This window comes from Corvus kubaryi, unplaced genomic scaffold (genome assembly GCF_017639235.1).
Source record: "Corvus kubaryi isolate FWS band 111438036 unplaced genomic scaffold, C.kubaryi_AGA036_p1.0 37270, whole genome shotgun sequence".
NCBI lineage: Eukaryota > Metazoa > Chordata > Aves > Passeriformes > Corvidae > Corvus > Corvus kubaryi.
The window spans coordinates 1,841,248-1,857,644 of NW_024581083.1; the positions used below are offsets into that span (position 1 = coordinate 1,841,248).

Below are 16,397 nucleotides of genomic sequence, written 5' to 3' on the forward strand. Positions count from 1 at the left end.
TGCTGCCCGGGGAACGGGGCCCCGCGGCTGGCACCCACACCTTCAGCGGGACGGGAACGCCGACTGCGACCGGGGACAGGGAAAAGAGAAAGGAAAAGGGGGGAAAGAGGGAAAGGAGGAAAAGGAAGGAGAGGGCAACATAGGACAAAGCGCAGCAAGGGGAAGAGGGAAGGAAAGGGATGGGGAAAAAGGGAAGAGGAGAGATAAGGGCAGCCCCACACCGTTCCCCAACCCCTCGTTGTGTCACCACCCGGCAGTTTCACGGGTGGAACGTGTCCTGTCCCCAGCAGGTGGGTACAAAATGGGCAGGGAACGTTCAGGCAGGGAGGAAAACCAGCAAATGACAGGATCCAGGGAGCAGCTGGAGCTGTGCCAGGGCAGGGTTAGGTTGGATATCAGGGGAAGGTTCTTCCCCCAGAGGGTGCTGGGCACTGCCCAGGCTCCCCAGGGAATGGGCACGGCCCCGAGGCTGCCAGAGCTCCAGGAGCGCTTGGACACGGCTCCCAGGGATGCAGAGGGTGGGATTGTTGGGGTGTGTGTGCAGGGACAGGGGCTGGACTGAATGGTCCTTGTGGGTCTTTTCCAGCTCAGGATATTCCATGATTGTATGAAATGTGTCAATTACAGCATCTCATGTGACAAGAAATGTGAAAAGCTCTATGCTTCTAGCTGGTGACAGAGAAGAACCCCAGTTTAGGTGCCAGGGGATGAGAAGAGTCACACAAGACAAAAAGCAAGAAGGCAGCTTTGTCCAGAAAGGTCACTTTATTGGAAAAACCTAAAATGGACTTTAAACCTGCAGCCCTCCTCCCACAGCAGTGGTTTCAACGGGCTCCCCACGTTACCTTAACAGACCCATTACAGACATGAGCTGCAGTACAAATGTTAAAAGTGCAAGTATTCTGAACTTCACACCTACTTTTATGACCTGGCAGGAAACACAAACGCTTCACAGCTCACAGAGAATTCATTCACAGCACTTGGGAGTCCCAGCTGGCTCCCAGCATTCCCCACAGGGTACAAAATACATCACTCAAAGGAGAGTCCAATGCAGAACATCATAGAAGGTAGGGGTGAGGTTCCTTCAAATTTATTTTATTGCAGTAAAACCTCTAAAAGGTAGAGCTGTACAAAAAGTCTAAACAGCATTATTTAAGAATAACAGCACCTTACGCTGCATTTGTTCTTATTTAAAATTCTATTTCCCAAAAATACATTCCTAAATATACAAACTATACAATCTTGTCACTTTAATGCTGGTTTCTGTGATGATATAACTTTAACCTAAAAATCTTCAAAACATCCACATACTGACAAAAGCTCTAATATACAAATGCCTTGGTACCTTTGTAATACCACATAAATAACTTCAAAACCCAATCTGCATTTGTAGAATTGTCCAGAAAGCAAATACTTTATGGTGATCACACATCATCTGCAGAGAGTGTTGGGATGTTTATTCTTGGCCGTGTGAAAAATGCCATTTTCTCTCTGAAAAAAGATTATCAGTTGTTAATGCAACAGAAATCCTGCCAGAAATGCCCATCATCCACATGAGAATTTATCCCACCAGCTGTCCCCACAAGGAGCAGATGTACATCCTCTTACAACCTGCACCTTTTATTTACTTATCAGACATGAGTTAAACCTACAACACTGACCTTGCCAAAAGCCATTTCAGAAAGGCTCGGGGCTTTTTCCTTTCCGCGTCTGTTACTTAGGGAAGCAAAGAGCTGCTTCTGTGCTAAAGAATTTGTTGCCAGGTGGGGAATGATTTGGAGAATGGTGGTTGCTTTGATCATGTGCAGTGCTGCAACCAATTTCCCTGACTCAGCCCTTATACTTCAATATGAAAATACAGAATTTCTTGTTTAAGCAGAACAGTTAACTACTTCTGCAGAGATTAGTCTTCCTCATCAGCATCTCAGTCATCAACAGAAAAATCACGGTAGCAGTCAATTTTTCCTCCCCTTTACCTGTAATTACCTGAATGACTGTACTTCCAGAGGCTCTTTCCGACTCTGCCCTCGCAGCCTGTGGACATCCTTGGCAGCAGCTCTCATCATTTTATCAGCCTTGAGCTCACATTTGTGTTCTGGATTTTGCACCTAAATGAATAATGGAGAAGCATTGTTTATGTTTCCAGGAGGAATTCTCTTACCCTAACTGATCTCCAAACACAGCAGTATTTCAGCTGCAGGTCTGAAGGGTTTGGAAACTGTTGACCCTGGAAGTCACAAGCCACAGAAGCTGAACTGAAGCTTGTCAACTAACCATTCTAATGGAGAGAGCTTTTTGTAAGGTCTCCTTCCAGCCCGTGGTAAGAACAATGGCTTCTGTCAGTACTCTTTCTATCTTCTTGATAGATCTTTCAAGGCAGAAGAACAGCACACACAAGAACACAGCACCCCAAAGAGCACCTCACACCAGCTCCCTCCTCGGTCTGTGCCTGGTGCCAGCAGAGGTGCCTGACAAATCCCAGAAGCTGAGAAGGAGCCCTGTACATGGGGGAGGGTGTGATATAGAGTAAGGTAAGTGCCAACCAGCACACACCACACCTCCTGCAGACTGAGGGGACACACTTGGCAGAACAGATGGCATTTGTGACGTCTCGTATTTGCACCTCTGCTAGGGTAGCAAATCCCTGTGCTGGTGAATGCAAGGGCTCAGGACTAACAGCTTGATGGAGCCATGGCAGACAAGACTGACTAACAGTGCTGAGGCTTCATTTACTGACTGTCTAAAGTCCCCCGTTTCCAAAATCCCATTCACTCCAACAAGTGGAATGAAACCCCAAGGCAGGTATTACTCACTCGTTTCTCCACAAGCCTCAGCAGCAGTCGAAACCTCTCATCGTCCTTCACCCACTGCGGCAACTCTTTTTCACCCTGACTTTGAGCTTGTTCCAGCTGTTCCTTCAGTTCCCTCAGCACTGAGATCTCCTGAACCAGCTGGTCGTGCCAGGTTTTTGAAGCCTGCAGGTCCAGCTCCAGGTCCAGGGAGGTGCGGATCAGGCGCTCTGTGCCGAAGGACTTGACTGAAGGCTGGAAAAGAAGGGGTGTATGAACACACTGAGGAGAACTTCCCAACCACTCCACCCAGACAGTGCTGAACACATCATGAGACCCATCCTTCCAAAGCTTCTCTTCACAAACCATCTCTACTGATCCTGCTTTCAAGTCTGTCTCGAGACAGATACCACGAACTCAAGGAAGTCTTACAGCTAAGTGTTTTGATTTCTGTGCTTCCACCCAAGTTCTTCCTTGGCAGCTTCTCCAAATCAAACAAGTCTTGCTTGCACACCTTCCTCCTAAGTTTAGTGTCTCATCTTCAGATGAATCCACAGTGCTGAAGAAACACCTGTGATTGCTTTTTGCAGTAACATATTGCCTTCTGCTAGTTTTAAACACAAGCTGTCCCAAGAAAACCATCTCCTTAGGAGTTCAGTGTCGGTATCCTGGGGGAATTTAAGTGACTGCCATCACAATGGGCACAGGGGTTTATTGTGTGCCATGGCATCACTACAATGGGGTCACCTGAGCATCTGAGACACTGTTCTCCTCATCTTCTTTTCCATCTCAAATTTATTATAAATACTTAAGAATCTCACAACAATAAACACAGCAAAACTGTTCGTGCTACTTCTCTGACAAGATGGAAATACCAGGAACCAACTTCCTCAATTAATTGTTTTAAATGAGTTCCAACTTAAACGTTCCTGTCATAATCTGGTATTTCAAAGAATCCTTGAGAGACTTCTCGCACACAAAGAAAAGGTTGTGAACGAAAGCACGTGGCAACTGATTTATGTTTGCAAACTTTTCCTTTAAAATAGTTTTCTGCTTTTTGCAAGTGTCTGTGTTAGAGGAAAAAAAGTGATGTTGTTACCCGTTTCACTCTGACACTTCGTCTCTCCATCGCATTCCGAACGAAAGGGGGCTTTTTGGATAGTGTGGAACTGTCACTATCACTGCGATTCAGCTGAAAAGCAAGGTGAAAACCACAAATTTGTCATGAAAGAAATACAAGCAGTGCACACACACAATGAGCCAGAGCAGAGGTTGTTGTAAGCAGAACTATGAAGTTTTGTGAAAGGCAGACAGCTGTCACCCCAGTCTGAGTACAGAACATGCACTTGGCACAGCCAGATCCTGCCACAAGCCTTGAACTCTGTCCCTTTTTGGGAATAGGCTGTGAGCAAAGAGACACACCAAGTTAGGCTATGATGTGGGACTCTACCCCACTGCTCTTCTCCTGTGCAAGTAACTAGGCTGGGCAAAACAGCCCAGAAAAATAAGCTGTAAGTAGCAATAATAATAATAATAATAATAATAATAATCTTATTACTCTTTCCTAGCATATGTAAAACATGGGACTATTTTATTAGAGATTTCTGTTTTCTCTAATCTGCATTTTTCTATAACCTGTACTTTAATCTAGTGATGGAAGAGGCAGGTTTACCTGAAAGCTCTTGCCCGGGGTTTATCAGCTGAAGAGCTGCCATGTTACACACAGCCTGCCTTGTTTTGTGGTTGTCTGTAGACCCTTACAAAGAGCTCAGCTCAAGCAGGGTTTAATTCCCTTCTCATGTCCCTTCTCAAAGCTGGGGGAGGAGGGGAACAGGCAGTGGGATCTGTGTGTACTGGGACATGGCACCTGTACCACCCAAGGCCACTGCTGCAGAGTGAGTAGGGTTTGTTCCTCTGGGAGCACCTGCCTCTGAACCAGGGAGAACCTACACTGCAAATCTGGATCAGCTGTAATAAGAGTTTGCCCACTTGGGACAGGTCATGTGTGGTAAAAGACAGTGCTTGCTTGTTTGCCAATTCCACTTAAAAGATGAGATATTTATAGTTTATTCTGACCCTCAATTCAGGAAATAATTGTGAACAAACATTTCAAAGCAGGGGAAGTGACATCTTATTCAACACATGGCCTGTTCAGTTACCTTCAGACAAAGCACACTGGTGACTTTCAGGTTTCCACAGTTTTTTTTCTGCTATTATCAAGTACTTACCTTTCCATTTCTATCAAGGTTTTATGTTCACCTCATCTAAAGTCAGGTGGACAGAGCTAACTGAGTTAGCACAGAACACTTCAAGCAGCAGGAACTGTTTAATATGCAGGGTATTCATCACTGTCTTACAGCAGCCCTTCCAGGTCAGTTTGGGCATCTCAACAAGCTGCATGTACCACAAATATACATGCACATACAGATCTGATAAATTTGTGCTTAATACTGTTAAGTTCTAAGGGAAGATAGTGTCCAGGAGGTGAGGACAGAGCAACTTCTGAAGTCAGAGGTGGAGAGAAGCAAGCACTGTTTGGTTTCTGTGAGAAATTCAGACTGAGTAAAACAAGCACTTACAAGCTCAGGGTTTCATTTTCCTTACCCGACACACGTACTGACTCTGCGGTCCTGGGGAAAATGTTTTTGAGCGGATGATGGTGCTACCCCTGACAAACTGAGTCTGGGGTGGATTTGCTGCTCTTTTGTCTTTTGGACGAACTACAGTCGAGGACTGTGCAAGGCTCTCTGTGTTGGTCTCTTTATCCACCTGAAAGACACACAGTGCAGTGTAAACGCCAGCTTTCCATGTGCCCAGGACACACCCCCAGGGCTGTCTAACACGTGTCTAACCTGTGCCACATGTGCACTTGTTACATTCAAACCCAGACACTGTTTAGCCCTTCTCGTGCAGGGTGTCCTGGCACATTGCTCCTGGAGCTCTGCTGCATCCACTGATTGCTGTACAACACAATTGATTCCAATGGGCTTTGCCTGTGGATCACACATCACTGTGACCTGGCAATCCCACAGAAAGCAGTTATGATTTTAAAGACCATTACCTTATTCATTGTGCATCTGCAGCAAAGATCCAAATCGATGTACAGAGAGCTGTGTACAACACACCCCTGTTTGACTACAGCTACATTCAAAATTAAACAAGGCCAAAACCACTGTCACATTAATGAAAAGAGTTTTCATGAGCAGCAAAAAGAAGGCATGAAACAGTGCTGTACTAACTGTGGGACAAAATGGTCACATAGAGTTATTTGCAAAGATTTCAGGTAGATAAACATTTAATCATCAATGGTGAACTTTCAAGTAATTGCTGTAGCCTTGCTCAGCTCAGTAACAACCCAGTCAGCTGAGCAATGGGAAGCTTAACACATCTTTCTGTTCCAAAGACCCTTGACTGTACCTTCACTGCTATCTCTGTGTGCAGCTGGGAATTCAGACTTTCTTCTGTTTCCCACAGCAATTTTCCAGCACAGAATTCTTCCTCCTCCTCTGCTTCATTTTCACTGATCTCATCCTGTTCTTCCAGGTCAGGAACCTCTTCATCTTGCCTGAAAGGAACAGCTTTGTTATTGAACTGGCCTGTTGTACGCAATACTGTGGTGCTGGAGCAGGAGGTACCTCCTGTAAGCTGCTGGACAGAAACACGTCCCCAAGGCAGCCAGGTGTACCTGGCAGGTCCTGTAGCCACTAAGATTACACAAACAACAGGCTTAGAAAAGAGAGAAGCTGCACCAGAAAACCACATTACTGCCAAAAACTTCATCCTGATCTGGCTTCAAAAGAAGCATGATGAGGGTTCATCCATGTGGTCTGAGCTTAAGGCAAGTGCATCTTGAGGGGAACTCTCAGGATGCCATTAATCTTAGTTAATAAGTGGTACTGGACAAAACTGAAGCATTGTTTTAACACCCTTTTCAGCTCCTTTGAACTCACAGCAGGCCTCTCCATCAATCCCATTGGTCAGGCTTGCTTTCTGTTTCAAATGCTGGACTTCTTTAAGGAAATCTGAATCTGAACCATATAAAGAACAGCCACAGTAAAATTCAAGCAAAGCCTTGCACCACAGAGTGGAGTTTGCAGGACATCCATAGAAGACTGTACAAATAACAAAATTAGCATGGTGCTACTGACAATTTTCAACATTTATCAGCTTTGTTCTCATTTTCTAATAAGCACAACCTCCAGAACAGAAGAAACAAGATTTTTCACCAAAACAGAGAAAGAAGCAGCCTCCCACAGCTCAGTATCATCTGCTCTTTCCTCAGCACACAAATGCTCTGATTACTCCACAACAAGATGGTGGGATGCAACCTACCAGCTCTCTCCACTAGTTAAAGTGCTTCTGCTTTCCTCCAGTTTCTTCTCCACAGCTTCCAGTTCAACAGCTGTCTGCTCTAAGAGTGCTGAGACAGAGTCCTGAGGAGATCAAGAGGCTTCTTGTGAAGAAATGACTCTGACAGACTGCAGTGCCCAGCCTCTGTGGTGAGAACAGCCCCAGAGCAGCCCCAGCCCTGCTGCACACACAGAGCTCAGTGCAGCCCCGTGAGCACAGCTGGCCCAGCTCCCCCAGCATGTGCAGGTGTGCAGCTCCAGGCTGAGCACCTTCTGTGCCCTGCATCTGCAAACTCTATCTTGACTTGCCCAGCAAGTTCATGGCAGCAATGGGAACTGCCTGGTGGGCAGAAAAGGCTGGAGCTCACACATCACTTATACCACACCACATACCACATCCTCAGCTTCCTGAGCAGCAGATTTCAGTAAGTATTTAGCCCAGGACAAGGGCATATCTGGAATCAACATGTTAATTATTTTGCTTCACTTAACGACATGTTCAAGCAGTAAATATAAACACACCAGCCTTCACTACTCCTCTATTCTAACAGCCACACAAACCCTCTTGCTAGTCCTGTTTAGAAGAGATTTGTTCAGTTTAAGCAGTTGTTCTTACTGTTTTTTCAGTGCAGGGTACTTCAGAGTGGCTGTTTCCTTGTTTACTTTTCCTGTTTTGCTTCTGCTGATATTTATAACTAAGGAGGTTATACCAACGGGTTGATTTCTCTCCGGATCTACATATTTCAGCAAGGCTAATTTGTGCTCCACCCTGTTGAGAGCAAAAACACAGTTTTAGTGTAATACTAAAATGAACAACTACCACAGCAGTCAGAAGAAATCAGAGTGAAAATCAAGTGTTTGATTTTGGCAAATTTGACAAAAAGAAAAATTGCCTGTTTATCCCATTTCAACACCACTAGTAATGCTTTATATTAATTATTTTTAGCATTGCCAAGGGCTTCCAATCTAAATAGCAATTGTTCCACTACAGTGTGCAAGAATCCAGAAGTATGAACAGTGCTACTGCAGCAGGGAGAAATCACAGCCAGAGCTTCAAAGAAAAAGAGAAAGGAACAGGAGAGGATGACTCCCTTTCAAGAAATTTGCAAGGCTGACAAAAATCACTGCCCAAATCCAGATGTTTTAGTTTTGTATATCCCATTTCTCTTTATCTGCTTTGTCATTTTCTTCTGCATTACATTTAGTACACAACCAGACCAAAGGAATTGGTTCTCAATTACAACACCATAAATGCTTCCAAAAGGAAAAAAAACTAGTTAAGAGTTTGACATCAAATCATGAAGGAGAAATAGCTGTGGTCTGACAAGGTAGCTCTGTTACAAAACATTTATCTCATAATTGTTTTTCCTGATGAAAATTGTCATTGCAAAGAATGCTGTGGGGGAGAGACCATATGGCTGAAGATTATCAGGAAGGCTTTCACAGAAATTGCCGTACCTCAAGAGTGTAACATCGTGTTTAATTAAAAAGAGGAAACAAACACAAAGTTATTAAAATAGAGCTGGATACTCACCAAACATTCTTCAAGGTGAGACTTATCTACAGTGCAAACATCGACTCTTAAAGTCTTCTGGCGTAAAGCCGGGTAGGAGATGGAAACCCAAAATACTTCATTGTACACAAGATTGTCTGAAGCTTCCACCGGCCTCGTGCGGAACAGGCAGCTCGTGCTCTCCGAGCAGGGCAGGACAGCCACACGAATGTTCCTGTGGGAACAGCACTGTGCTCAGGACTGCCCTACAGGGGTGCAGCTCCCCCCACAAATCCCTCAGTGAAAGTCATCCTAAGCACTGTGGACACTGCTGTCCTTTCCTATTCTTTGGAGTAGCAGTCAACTGAGAAAAAAGGAACATCTCGTCACAGCATCAGAGATGTGAAGTGGCACGAGTTGCCACAGACATCATCCTTCTGAATCTTGTAATCAGACATCATGGGATCCTGTTTTACATGGTTGTTTACATCTGTGCAACCTGTCTCACTGCCCATACCCTTCTGTAGGTAGGAACAGCAAACATGAATCAAATTTTTCTCAGCTTATTCAGCACACAGCTGAATTTAAAGACTTTGTGCTTGGAATCCGTCTAGCAGTAGCTGCACATTTTGTCACCCCTGTGCAGGTGTCGAAGGAGTTCTGCAGCAGGACAAACTCCCCCTCCACTTGATGCAGGTGCTCGAGGCACTGCTACAATTAAGAATCTCACCAGACAGTGCTAATTCCAGGCAAGTCTTTTCTGAGCAAATACAGACTTTTGAGGAAGAAACTGCACCTCACTTCAGTTTACGGGTTTATGAGTTTATAAGCGTCACCACAGAAAGTACAGAAACATTTCAGGAAGGGTAGATTTTTAAGAGTGTGAAAAATCATAAGCCAATCTCACTTTCATTCTCACTGGGACCCAACACAAATATATATATCAAGTGTGTTTATTTCACCCACTTACACTTTTTGATCTTGTTGTAACAGCAGTGCTGGAACATTACTCAGCTGGATGACCAGTATTGCAAATTGTTTATTTTTGTCATCATATCTGAATTGGAAAGACAAAGAAAAGCATTATTATTAGAGAAGTCTGCCTTGGACTCCGTGGATGAGTATTTCACTTGTTTCATTAACACAAACGATACTAAAAATTTACAAACAAGAAAACACCATAATGGGACCATGACTTGCCCGTAGCTTAAAACAAAACCAGTCTTACATTACATGAAGTTTTGCTACCAGAACACCCAGAATATGGAACAGTCCAGAACATCCAGACCGTAAGAATTCAGATACAGTGGACTGTAGGTTTGACCTAACACACACTGCTTTTCCTGGGGTCTCGTTAAATAGCTACAGTGTAGCCACAATTTTTTGAGAGACCTTAATGGCTGCAATATAGAAAAGTTACAAGTGAAAATACTTGCAGTACAACAGTGAGGATGTTGTGAGTAACCCTTTACTTTGAATGGCCATGACAAACGAGTTTTGTAGGATTTCGTTTTCGCAAATCCCACATAACTTCCAAAAAGTCATTTAAGGAGGATGCCTCTGTGGCTGCCTTCCTACACCTGACCCACTACTGTGGGATCCACGTGAGGTCAGGGATTGTGACTGCCACTTATTCTCAGCATTTTCCCCACCCAAGCTGCACTCTTAAGGATTCTGCAATCCAGACAAAGGCTTTCTCCGGCCCAGCACTGCCAGTGCTCCCATTGCTGGTTAGCACCCTCACACCACAGTATCACCAGTTGATTTCCACTGACATGAAAGAGGGCAACTGGGTCAAGAACCTCCTGGAGTCAAGTGTAACTCTTAATTACACTAAAACAGGGCATTAGTTAATTAATACTAATAGGACAGGATAAGAAAACAGCACAGAAAGCACTATCTTTTAAATACCATATATAATTCTTTCTATTGGAAGGCAAATCCAGTAAAATATGTTGCACATACCTCATTGCAATTTGCACTTTGGCTGTTCCAACTGCTTCTGTATCATCACTGTCAAACACCATCACTTCTGACACACATGGTCTGAAAGGAATCAATGACAATTAAGGATTTGATTTGCCTCTTATTGAAGTGTTTGTGTTTAGGTGATACAAGATCTTTTCCCTTCCATTCAAGGGTTGTGTATATAGCTTGTGTAAAATTAGCAGCTAAAAGAAAGCCCATTTGAGAAATAAGTGCAATCAGCCTTAGAGGTATGTATTACAGTGCTTATCAGCAGAAAGTCATATGTCTTCCCTCTTCACTGCCAAAAAAAAAAAAAAGCTACACAAAAGCCTGCAAAAATAAAGCAGTGGGGGATTTTTAAAGGGTTCCCTTGACTGGTTTTCAGTAAAAACGGCTGACTGCCCAGCAAGAGAAATACGACTTAACAACTGCAATCCTGTCCTGCATCATGACAGCAAAAATTCTCAACTTTTATTAGATTTAAGTAATTCCTTTGTTTCTTTAAGAAATCAAACTTTCTTAAGCACATTCAAAGTGACAGAGTACACTGACTGGCCTTGCTAGAAACAGCTATTCTGCATCATTTCCCTCCCAGTGTATTCCTCCTCCCAAGTTTTATGCACTCAAAGTCCCCAAAACTACATTCATTGTCTAATTGACTCAAGAGGCTATGCTGTAGCACATGAAAACAGGATTAGCATTCTTCTCTTCTAAGTGTTTTCCATATTACTGCTTAGCACTCTCTTGCATTTCATTACATCTCAGCTGCAGAGGGTGGCTCATCCCACTCTCACCACTTGGACAGGCACCAAAACGGCACTGTGGGCACCACAGGGGTTGGTAAGCTGATAACCCAAGCAACACTAACATCAGACCTGTGAGTGTGCATGGGATGCCTTCTGTGAGTGTCCCACTCCCCTCTCCACAGAGCTCACTACCCCACTGAGGGGACACAGGGGCCCTGGGACACCCAACTGTCTGACTGCTTGAGCCCAGGAGCTCTAACTTACAGAAGCATTGCACTCCCTTGTCAAAGTGAATTGTGCTGTAAACATAAAAATCACCCATTTACCTAGAGAATTAATAAAGGTAACTAATGAATGGGAGGAATCTGAGATAAGCCGTTTGTCACCTCTACAGTTGTGTTTTGCAACTAACAACCCTACAATTCACCTCAACGTTAATACAAACAGTAGGAGAACCCATGTTAGTGGCAGCCAAACCAGGTACCAATAAGATCAGTACTTTCCAGTGAACTTTCTGACAAAGCCCCCACAGACAATCCAGAAAGCCAGCAAGAGCAGTGACTCCCAGCAGTGGAGTCTTTAGTGGGAGAAGTCCTGCGGGAATCACATCCTGCTCTTGCTCCAAGCACTTGGGAACTGCATCACACAGCACGTGCGCATCCATCAGGCAGTTCAAGGTGCTTCTGCTCTCTTCCTTAAACATCCCAAAGTCCTCTCATGCTGGCTGAGGGCGGTCACTGACTGAGAGGAGGGCAGCTTTACACCTGCCAGATGGCTCTGCTCCCCCCACCAAGGCAGCAGCCACAGCTTACCAGCACCTTCACAAACAGGCCAGCTGTTCAAACAGCTCTCTGTGAGCTTTCTCCCAGCTACTTCTATTATGCATCAGTCATTCTGATAATCAAATTCAACCTGCTCATAGTTTTTTCAGAAGTATTAAGAAACCTGAGATTGAGAACTTTAGCCACTGAATTACAAAAAAAGGTCATAACCAGCAGTATTCCAGCTGACTTTTGTGCAAAGCTGAGTCATTGGTTTTATCCTGGAGAGAGATCTGATGCCTACCTTTGTACAGACGCCTCATACACCCCACTATCTCCAGCAACAGATTCATCAGACACTGCAGCCGACACACCTGCCACCTTCAGTGCCGTCCCTCCAGCTGTATTTATACCTATCAGAAAAGCACAGAGGAAAACCAAAAGCAGGTGTTAATGAAAACAAAATGTCTGGATAAGCAGCAGCTTTTATTCTTATCCTCCCCTTGAATTGCATTTTTTTCCCCACCCAGGTATTGTTAAGCAACTGCACATTTCTGAAGACAGAGAGGACCCAGGTAGGGCAGGCTGAGCTCAAAGGTGGCCATGAAGTAAGGGAATATGCCCAACTGCCCTGGAGAACAAAAAGTCCTGGGAAAACGGGAGGAACAGTCTGTGTGGTGGAGGTGAGAGAGGGTTTCATTGCACATTCAATGCCCATTTAATCCCTGGGCCCTGCAGCAGTGTGAAGGCTGAGGACACACGGATTGTGCTGAGTGTGTTACAGCTGCCTGCCCAACACCTCCCTGGGCACAGGCAGGCAATGCCAGGAAAGGCTTCCACATCCCTGGAAAGGCAGGGAGGCACCCAAGACATGATGGGCAACATTCAGAAGCAGCAGGACTTCGAAACTCTAGCAAACTTTTAAATACGAGCCAATAAACCAGCTCTGACTGCAAGGCACCCTTAGGCAGGTAGCAATTGTTCTGCTCCCAGCCACCCAGAGAGCAGTGGCAGGGCAAGCACTGCTGACCAAGCTCTGGCCAGGTATGGATCATGCAGAGCTGCATATCCCACCTGGAGAGCTTATACCAAGTTTAGCTTCAGGAGTGGAATAGCAAAAAAACCACCACTGGCCTACCCCTAAACCCCAAAGGTTTGTGTACACAGGACAAAAGGTAGGTCCAGAAGGACCTGGTTAACTAGCTGAACATGGAGAGAAGGAGGGGTTATAGGATTTAAAAGAGCAGTCATATACAGGAATACAGGGAAAAAGAGACACGGAAGAGAAACCAAAGAAGGTAAAGCAAGGAATTTGGCACAGAGGTGTTCTCTCACATAAATTTCTTGTGCTACAAAACAGGGAAAGATTCTCCCTGGAAACCTGCAAATTCTGCCGTCTTTCCACTTGAGCATTTCAGTGGAGAGGAGCTGCAGCCAAGAATCTGGAGAACTCCATCTAACTCCATCTGCCAACGTGGCTAGGCTGGGCTGTACCCAGCTCTTGGCTCTCCACCTCTGTCAGGGATGTGGGAGACCTGCTCCAAGAGTGAGGAGGTGCCATGTGTCACCCTGGGAGCAAGCTGGAACCCCATAGCAGCACAGCAACACACTCCTCTCCAAGGGGCTTTTGATTTTCAGAAGAGGCCCTTCTTTCCCATAGACTTAGAAAAGCACATGCCCCCCAACCAATATATGATTTCCAGTGCATATTTTCTTTATTACAAAGCAAGTTTGGGCCTTGGTTGGTTTTCTGGGGTTTGAGTTTGTTTTTTTCAGATTTTTTTGGTGTTGTTTTCTTCACAGTCTCACAAAACCACTTACAGAATTAAAACCAGCTTTGAATAAACTGGTGAAAAAGTGTGCAAGGGTTATGGAATACCATAAGGACTTGGGAGGACATAAGAACTTGCAAGCCAACAGTAGAGGGTGCTACAGGTGACCCTAATCCTTTGAGACACCTGTGCCATTTGGGACCCTTTATCCACCGATTTTTTGACACTACCACCAAATGGCATTTCTCATCTTGGTACTCCCATGGAACCACTGGACAGAAATAGAATGTCCAGACCTTTTCTCCATAGGCCAACCCACATGAACAGAAGTTAGCACCTGTAACACAACGTAACAGTCATTAACTGAAACAAGTGGATCCATTTAATACCAGCATTCCTGGTTTAATCCATCCTCCCTCCTGCCACGTGCCAGGGCCAGGTCCCGGAGTGCTCTGGATCATAGGCTGGGCTGGAGGTATGTGGGCAGGGTCAAAACTTCTTTCCTTAACGCTCCTTCGTACCTCCTAGTCCATGGTTTTAATAGGAAAATAACTTCTTCCCCACTGGCTGGCTTCCTAAATTCGGTTCTTTGAGTTTTACAAACCAAATGCTGCTCTGGGAATCCCTTTACATGGGACTGGCTCACTGAGAAAGGCACTGCAGGTTGGCCTCCACACACCAAACCTCTTTTTCTCCCTCAGTTCCCAATGCTATATAGGAATTTCAACCCAGAAAGCCTCACTCCTGACCACCTCCCCTGAGCACCTTGGGGCCAAGGGGGTGAATACAGAAAGTGCACCATAATGAAGTGAGCTCTGTACAGTGGAGTGCTAAAGTGTAAAGCTGAATAAAGATGAATGGTTCCCTGACAACAATTCCAGCCATCCCTTTCCTTACTGGTTTTGCAAAGGACTTGGAAAGTTCAGCCCTTTCATGCAGCTAATTAACACAAAATTTGGACTTCCAGTTTTTAGCCTTAAGTCTCTGAAGAAATATCACGCTAATAAGGAAGTTTATGGAAGAGTTCAGAACTGACTCAACTCTCTTCCATTTTTCCAAGCAGGTGGATAACACTACCTGTGTTTTTTCACTTTTTTTTCCACTCTTATCAAGAACTTGAAGTTTGCTCTTCTCTTCCTGCCATTTTCCCTTCCATGGGCCTTGAAGAGCCATGTCATGCACTGTCCTCACATGCAGACCATTTAATCAGAGAATGCTGGACTCTGCCAGATTCCAGGTTTTGCTACTAGTTTCCCCTGAATTGCTCAGGTATTCTTCACGTCTTGAAGGTGGCAGAGGTTCTGCTCTAACAGAAAGCAGCAGCAAAGCCCTCAGATATATTGTTCAGCTCTGCTTACAGGACATGTGAGCATGCTTTGCCCAGGACTGACCACCCCAGAGCCAGCCCCTGCATTTCGGGTGTTACACTGAACCCCCCACTCCCAAAATGCCTGAGGAGTAAAATCTTATTTCGTTATTGCCCTGAAATAAACTACTTATGGTGATTATTTTGTCTGCTGACTGGCTAACAGCAGTAATCACTTAATCTGCTTAACACCTGAGCTTTCACTTTAACAGCCTTGGCAAATCTTGAAGAGCTAAAAAGGTTAAAACTAATCAGCGCCTAGTTCTAATACGAATAATTAGTGTTTCCTACTCAAATGCATAATACCTCTTGCTTGTAGGAAAATGGTAGCTCAAAGGGGAAGATTTGCACTTGTGTTTTTCACTGTGTTTTAAATAGTGTCAGCATTCTTAATGCAGAAGGCGGTGATAACATGGTACTAGCTCCCTTTATTCACACAGGCTGTTCAATAATCCTATGAAAAACAGAAACAAACTGTACTGCTGGTTCACAGGGCTATAGCTTGCAAGTTTATATTGCCTTTAAAGCTCTTCCTCACTGCAGCTACAAATCCAGTCGTTTCACTCATTGGATTTAACCCAACTTCAGTCACAAGGGCTTCAGACAGGCCCTAGCACTGTGTCCTAGCTGTGCCAACTGCTTTCCATCCGCTTCAGACCATCCATTCCAAAAAAGGATGAACCCTTCCCACCCAACCAACAAGCCATATGCATATATGAGAACATCCACTGTCTCTAAATGTCTTGTTTTATCATGCTCACAATCTAAACACGTTTTTGTTGCTAAGAGACCAAAACAGCAGAATTCGAGCACAGCCTTGACATGTCTGCTCAGCTGAAATTAATAAATTCATTGCCACTGATTACTGGGAACCAGAGCAGGATCTTATGCATACTGAGGTGGTGGGGAAGGATTATTATTACTATAATTTGTTAACTATTAAGCTAAATGGCTTTTCCAGCCCTCCTCAAAAGCTTGGTCAAAAACTTTCCATCTGTATGGCACTCTGTGTCTCCCAGACCCAAAACAACAGAAGACATTCTGAATAATTAAGTGCCAAATCGAACCAGGAATCCCACCACAACCATTTATATTTCCACATGAAATCCCTGTGATTTGTGTACACATGCATCTGTGTACAAAAAAAACACACC

General features: G+C 44.6%; 1 protein-coding gene across 2 annotated transcripts in view; it reads right to left on the bottom strand.

The window, feature by feature from the left end:
• Window positions 1-746: 746 nt before the first annotated feature.
• WWC1 (WW and C2 domain containing 1) overlaps window positions 747-16,397 on the bottom strand; it is a 66,737-nt gene continuing 51,086 nt past the window's right edge. For both annotated transcript variants that reach the window (XM_042025396.1, XM_042025397.1), the window contains exons 12-23: window positions 12,410-12,518; window positions 10,596-10,676; window positions 9,601-9,687; window positions 8,673-8,865; window positions 7,755-7,907; window positions 7,122-7,222; window positions 6,207-6,354; window positions 5,394-5,558; window positions 3,889-3,981; window positions 2,814-3,044; window positions 1,987-2,108; window positions 747-1,491 (exon numbers count right to left, since the gene is read on the bottom strand). In XM_042025396.1, the coding sequence (XP_041881330.1) occupies window positions 1,425-1,491; window positions 1,987-2,108; window positions 2,814-3,044; window positions 3,889-3,981; window positions 5,394-5,558; window positions 6,207-6,354; window positions 7,122-7,222; window positions 7,755-7,907; window positions 8,673-8,865; window positions 9,601-9,687; window positions 10,596-10,676; window positions 12,410-12,518 (1,550 nt within the window). In that variant the 3' untranslated portion in view covers window positions 747-1,424. The remainder of the gene's footprint in view (window positions 1,492-1,986; window positions 2,109-2,813; window positions 3,045-3,888; window positions 3,982-5,393; window positions 5,559-6,206; window positions 6,355-7,121; window positions 7,223-7,754; window positions 7,908-8,672; window positions 8,866-9,600; window positions 9,688-10,595; window positions 10,677-12,409; window positions 12,519-16,397) is intronic.